This window comes from Podospora anserina, chromosome 7 (assembly GCF_000226545.1).
Source record: "Podospora anserina S mat+ genomic DNA chromosome 7, supercontig 1".
Lineage (NCBI taxonomy): Eukaryota > Fungi > Ascomycota > Sordariomycetes > Sordariales > Podosporaceae > Podospora > Podospora anserina.
Genome location: NW_001914854.1, coordinates 2268921 through 2274296, shown reverse-complemented (window position 1 = coordinate 2274296; position 5376 = coordinate 2268921). Strand labels below are relative to the sequence as shown.

Below are 5376 nucleotides of genomic sequence, written 5' to 3'. Positions count from 1 at the left end.
GGGGGGTCATCATGTGGGTCTACTTTACTGTCCCCTTGCGCGGGGGGGGGGGGTATTGAGGGGACGAGGGAGGAGTTGAGGAGGTTGAGGTTGTTGGGGGTTTAATGAAGAGATGATGAATAGAGTTGTAAGAGGCTGACGGGGGGGAGGGCAAAGAGAACAGGGGTTATGGAGTAGGTTTTGAGGGGTTTTCCTATGAATATGAGATATCATTCCTGCGGTTGACTACGCCTCTCTCTCTCAGTAATAGGTGTGTGTGATGAAGCTGCTTTGTAAGAGTTGCAGTCGGTCGTTGCCAATAAGTTGAAGTTATCCAGCCGGCCGGCATTCACACGCCGAGATTGAGCTTGTAGTAAGATATTTGCCATGGCCGCTCGCGGGGACTCGAGCATAATAAAGCATGGCATATTCACATATGAAAGTGTCTGAGCGCTCGCTTCGCTTGTGAGGTTTTCTCTCCGACCGACGACGCTCGGGATGGAGCAGATGCTCGCTTCGATGGACCGCTCGGCGGCGCGTATCCGATATGCTGGGAAGGTGAAGGTAAGGCATCCACTGTATCGTATACCGTAACCGCGCTACATACTACGAGTGCTTGTGATATGTGTGTATGGATAGCTGTGAAGTCCAATTGTGCGCGAGCTGGTGGAGTTTTGTTTCCTTGTGGGAAGGGGGGGTGGTTGGGGTTGCGAACAGGGTGGGGGAAAGCCAACCGAGGCTCGAGACTAATGACTGAGTCCACTTTGGGAACTTTGGGGGAAGGGGAGAGTTAGGAATTGGGTGTGGTTTGCGTTTATTTGATGGAACTCGGGGGCATATGGCTAGGTATCTTGAGCCTGTGTTCAGGTTGTTGTAATTCCACAATGTGGCTCGAGTATCCAAAACCAAGAGAATGCATAGAGTAGAAGCTGAAGACGCAAGTTGTGAATTTGGAATCTTTTGTCAAAGGCGGGACCCGATCCAAACCCTCGGGATCTTTGGAAACAAAAAAAGAAAAGCAAATCTCGTTTATAATGCACGCTTGGAGACCTTTGCTGTCGTGGCGGGTTTTGTTTGGATACCGACAACCAGGACGTGTTCGAAGCTCACATGCGAGTTCCAGGGGTGCTGATAGAGGATCAGTGAGCTAAGGTACCCTAACTAGGGCCCGTGGCATTGGATCGGGTACGCCTAGAAAACAGAAACAGAACAGCAGGATAACAGTGAGTGTGAGAGAGAGTGAGTGAGAAAGTGAGTGAGAGAGTGAGTGAGTGTGTGTGTGTGTGAGAGAGAGAGAGAGAGAGAGAGTTGCCAGCAAAGCATATTGAGAAAGGGGATATCGAAAAATTAAGCGAAACCGACAGACGTAAAAAGATGGGATGTTCCCATGGGGCAGGGTGAGAAGAGTGGACATATCGGAAGGGAAGTGCCGCCCGCGCTGTCGGGTCGGAGCGGTTTGGGTTTGGGTGTTACCGGGTTTGAGGGGGTTTTGGAAAGAGGTTGACGATGATCTTTGCTGTGTTAGATCATGGATATGTCAAGAATCGAATGACACTCCGTCCTGATGAGAGAGAGAGACTTTTGAAGTTGTCCGAGAACTAGAAGAGCTAGCCGATTTCTCTTCTCGGGGGCTATAGTCCGAGTGAGTGCATTATGCATGCTGAGAGGTGGAAGCGAGGCGAATAACGGTCAAAGAAGTAAAAAGAAAGACACAACAATACCGAACCGCTGCCACGGGTTTGCCCTCTTTTGCCCTGAATGAACAAACCACCTGGCACCTGGTTCTTGGGTGCCGTGGGTGCTTCTTGGAAGGCCCGTGCTCAACGTCCCAACCCAATGGTTGGTTTCGGTTGGCCCGAGCGTAGTTCACCACACCCCTGGCAAGGGTTCTCCCGCTCAATGTGTCCGCGAGCGGGGGGGAAGGGATCCCCAGGCGCGCTGCTGTTCATCACAGGCCGGGTCCAAGCTCGACAGACTTCGGGTGTGCGGTTGCGGATGGCGGATGCTGTTAGTGATGGAGAGCATTTAGTTTAGGCACAGTAGGTATCCTCTCATCGATCCGCGATTAGATAGGTACAGAGAGAGATAGAGACAGAGTCAGATACAGAGTCAGCCGGGGTCGAGTTGAGCACTGAAAAGAGGATGCACTGAAAAAGAGGATGGAAAGCAAGCACAAAAGAAAACAAAAAAAAACAAAAGAGAAACAAAAGAACAAAAAAACAAAAAAAAAAGACGGGAACGATTCCGCTCGTTTGGCCTCGTAACGAAGCATCGTAGCGTCGCGGGCGGTACCCAGGAGCCAGGAGCCAGGGAATTCTCAGTGGATTCTCTGCTGCATATCGCTAGCGTCAAGAACCGGCCCAGTCCAGATCAAGTCACCCCCCTACCTTTACTTAACCTTACACAGAGAGAGAGAGAGAGAGAACATCAAGCAGCACACAGCTGCTCCCGCTTCGCTCGTTTGTTTCTGCCCGTCTCGCCTGCACGTTTTTTTTGTCCCTTTCCCTCTCTCTCTCTCTCTCTCTCTCTCTCTTCCCTACCCTTCCTTCATTATCTCTCGTTCTCTCCCCCACCCTTTCATCTGACATCTGACCATGGGCAGGTGGCCGAACCAAATCAACGGTATCGGCGCTTTTTGAACATTCCATCCATCCATCCCGTTTTCTGATCCCATCCATCGCAGCGGGACAAACGGCTTTTTTTCTTTTCTTTTCTTATTTTATCATTCTTGTTATATTTTTGGTTGCCACCTTTGCCCTTGACTTTTCCCATATCTCCGTTCTCGGCACTTGGTGTGTGTGTATCTGTGTATGTGTGTGTGTGTGTGTTTGTGGCCAGAGCCGGGTTTGATACCATATCCGCCCTCTCGGCTCTCGCACCCGCGGTTTGCCTCACACGGGGAACAACAGCCGGTTGTGGTCACACATCCCCAAATCCCTCTCACTTGACCCATGGTGGGATCGGCAACAATTAAAACGCCTTTCTCGTTCCCTACAAACAACCGAGACAATTGCGCGCGTGTTGCGCCTTTCGAATCCTACCCTATGCGCCGTCACCTCTACCTAGTCGAGTAGCAGCTTTGTGAGCAGGATATCTTGTCGGGACAACTCTCATGGGGGAAAGCGGCCGAGGTGGGAGGACACAGTCAGCAGTGCTTAGGAAAGGCAAAGGGAGAAAATAGGACAGTGACGAACAGTGGCGATGAACTCGGTCGAGACTATCAGAAACGGAAACGGCTTGTTGCCTGCTACGCACGACGTGCAAAAGAAGGAGGAGTCGCATTGTCGATCGCCGGTTGACAAGACTCCACCACCCTGCACGTTTGGCGAACCTATCGAGGTCGACACGGACCCCGAGACGGAATATCGAGTGGTGGTTGTGGAAGGGGATAGGAGGGTTGTGTTGGAGGTTGACGAAGACGGGGACGAGGACTTGGAAGGAAACGGCTACGAGGAGGAAGAAGAGCGCCCGGGTCACGCCCGGTCGGTGTACGCCATGAGCACCTACCCTACCGTCCAACCGGCCCACCAGGTCGAATATCCATTCGAGTATGGGATGGACGCCGCGACAATGTTTGTTCTCCGAATCTCTTCAGCCCCCACATGGGATGTGCAAACTAACCACGACTCGCAGAGACTCGTCCCGAACGCTTTACGCCGAAGATGTCGATTACATAGAAGAATATGGACGAACATACTGCGGCGACTACTACATGCCGATTGACGAAACCGAACAGACGCGGCAATACGTGGTGCATCAGGTGTTTCTGAAGCTATTCGACCTTGAACTTACCACAGTGCCACTGGACAACCCACAGTACATCCTGGACATTGGGACGGGTATTGGGGAGTGGGCGATCGGCATGGCGGAAAAGTACCCTCGCTGCGAAGTATTTGGGACGGATATTGCGCCTATCCAGCCGACGGACCAGGTGCCGCTCAACATCGAATTTCACATTGAAAACGCCGAGGACGAATGGATAAGACCGATGGATGCAGTGGACTTGGTGCATATTCGGAGCATGGACGGGTGTTTTACGGACTGGTCGTTTATCTACAGTCAGGCGTTCATGTGCATCAAGCCCGGGGGGTGGATCGAGGTGATTGACTGGGACGATTTGTTCTCGGATGATAACTATTTGTCCTTCTTTCCCGAAGGGTCAGCGGCGCATATTCTCACCAAGGCATCCATCGAAGCGGCGGAACGGGCTGGACGACCTAGGGGGGTGCATATGAATAAGGACTTGTTGATTCAAGCAGGGTTTGTCGACATCAAGGAGCAGGTTTACGACCTCGGTATTGGGTCGAGGGAAAACGCCAGCTATGGAAAGTTTTGGCTGTTTTCCATTGTGACGGGTATCGAGGCTCAGTGTTTGAGGTTGCTGACCAAGTATCTGGACATGGATGAGAAGTATGTCAGGGGTCTGTGCGATACCGTTTCGAAGGAGACGAAGGCGATTGCGGATGATCCGGACAGGTTGAGTTCGTTTGTGGTCAAGTTGCGTGTCATGGTGGGAAGGAAACCGCTGGTGCCTGGGCAGTGGACGGCGAAGGGGCTGGCGGAGAATGGGGAACTGAATGATTATAGCGGGGATGAGAGCACGATTGGGGGTAGGTCGGTACGGACAATGCAAAGGTTATCGGACGAACCAATGGGGTGAGGGAGGCAGCGAGATATCATGATGTGATCAAGAACAACGGGGGGAGGACACCAGGGTAGATTGGCACATGTCGGCTTCTTTTTTTATTTTATTTTTATTTTAGGACTGCTGCTGGCTATCACGGTTGGGGGGCTGCTGAGCTTGGGGTTGTTATCTTTATGATGAGGGAAACGGCAGAGGGACACGAGATTGATGTCCGGGGAGCTGGAGATGGGGCGGGAGTGTGCTCATCATTTTCGTATTTATTGAGCTGGCCCCATCCCTCCCTCTCTGTTGCTTTTTTTGATATTCTTTCTCGAGGGGGAGGACTGGATGGATGATATTTCTTTTTTGTATATATAGATACCCGAACCAACAACTCTATGTATATAGCATTGCATGCAAATCATTTAAACATGTATTGTCCACACGTGGGATGAATCAGATGACGAACAGGAGCAACAGGAGAAGTTTGTATAGGGGGGTGTCATGTGGGGCTGACCGGGAGCCGGATGGTCGGTGGTTGGGGGTTCCCGTAGGGAAGGGGGACGGAAGCTTGCCTTTGGAGCTATAGGTTCGGGGTACCTTGGGTGCACCTCTGTGGCGGCGCATCACATTGCCGATCAGCGGTGGTGGTGCCTTCTGCAACGCAACAACACAACTTGCTTTAGGTAGGTAGCTAACTCCAACTTTTTGCGACGACGACATCACTTTTCTTTCGGGTGAAGGAAACCCATTTCTGGTCCACAAGACACAAA

General features: G+C 51.7%; 1 protein-coding gene across 1 annotated transcript; it reads left to right on the top strand.

Annotated features, from left to right (window-relative positions):
• Positions 1 to 3180: 3180 nt before the first annotated feature.
• Positions 3181 to 4639, top strand: PODANS_7_8340 (uncharacterized protein; the record flags this gene model as incomplete). The annotated part of the gene is made up of 2 exons (XM_001908159.1): positions 3181 to 3551; positions 3613 to 4639. 2 exons carry the CDS (start codon positions 3181 to 3183, stop codon positions 4637 to 4639), a joined length of 1398 nt encoding a protein of 465 aa, XP_001908194.1.
• Between the last annotated feature and the right edge of the window lie 737 nt (positions 4640 to 5376).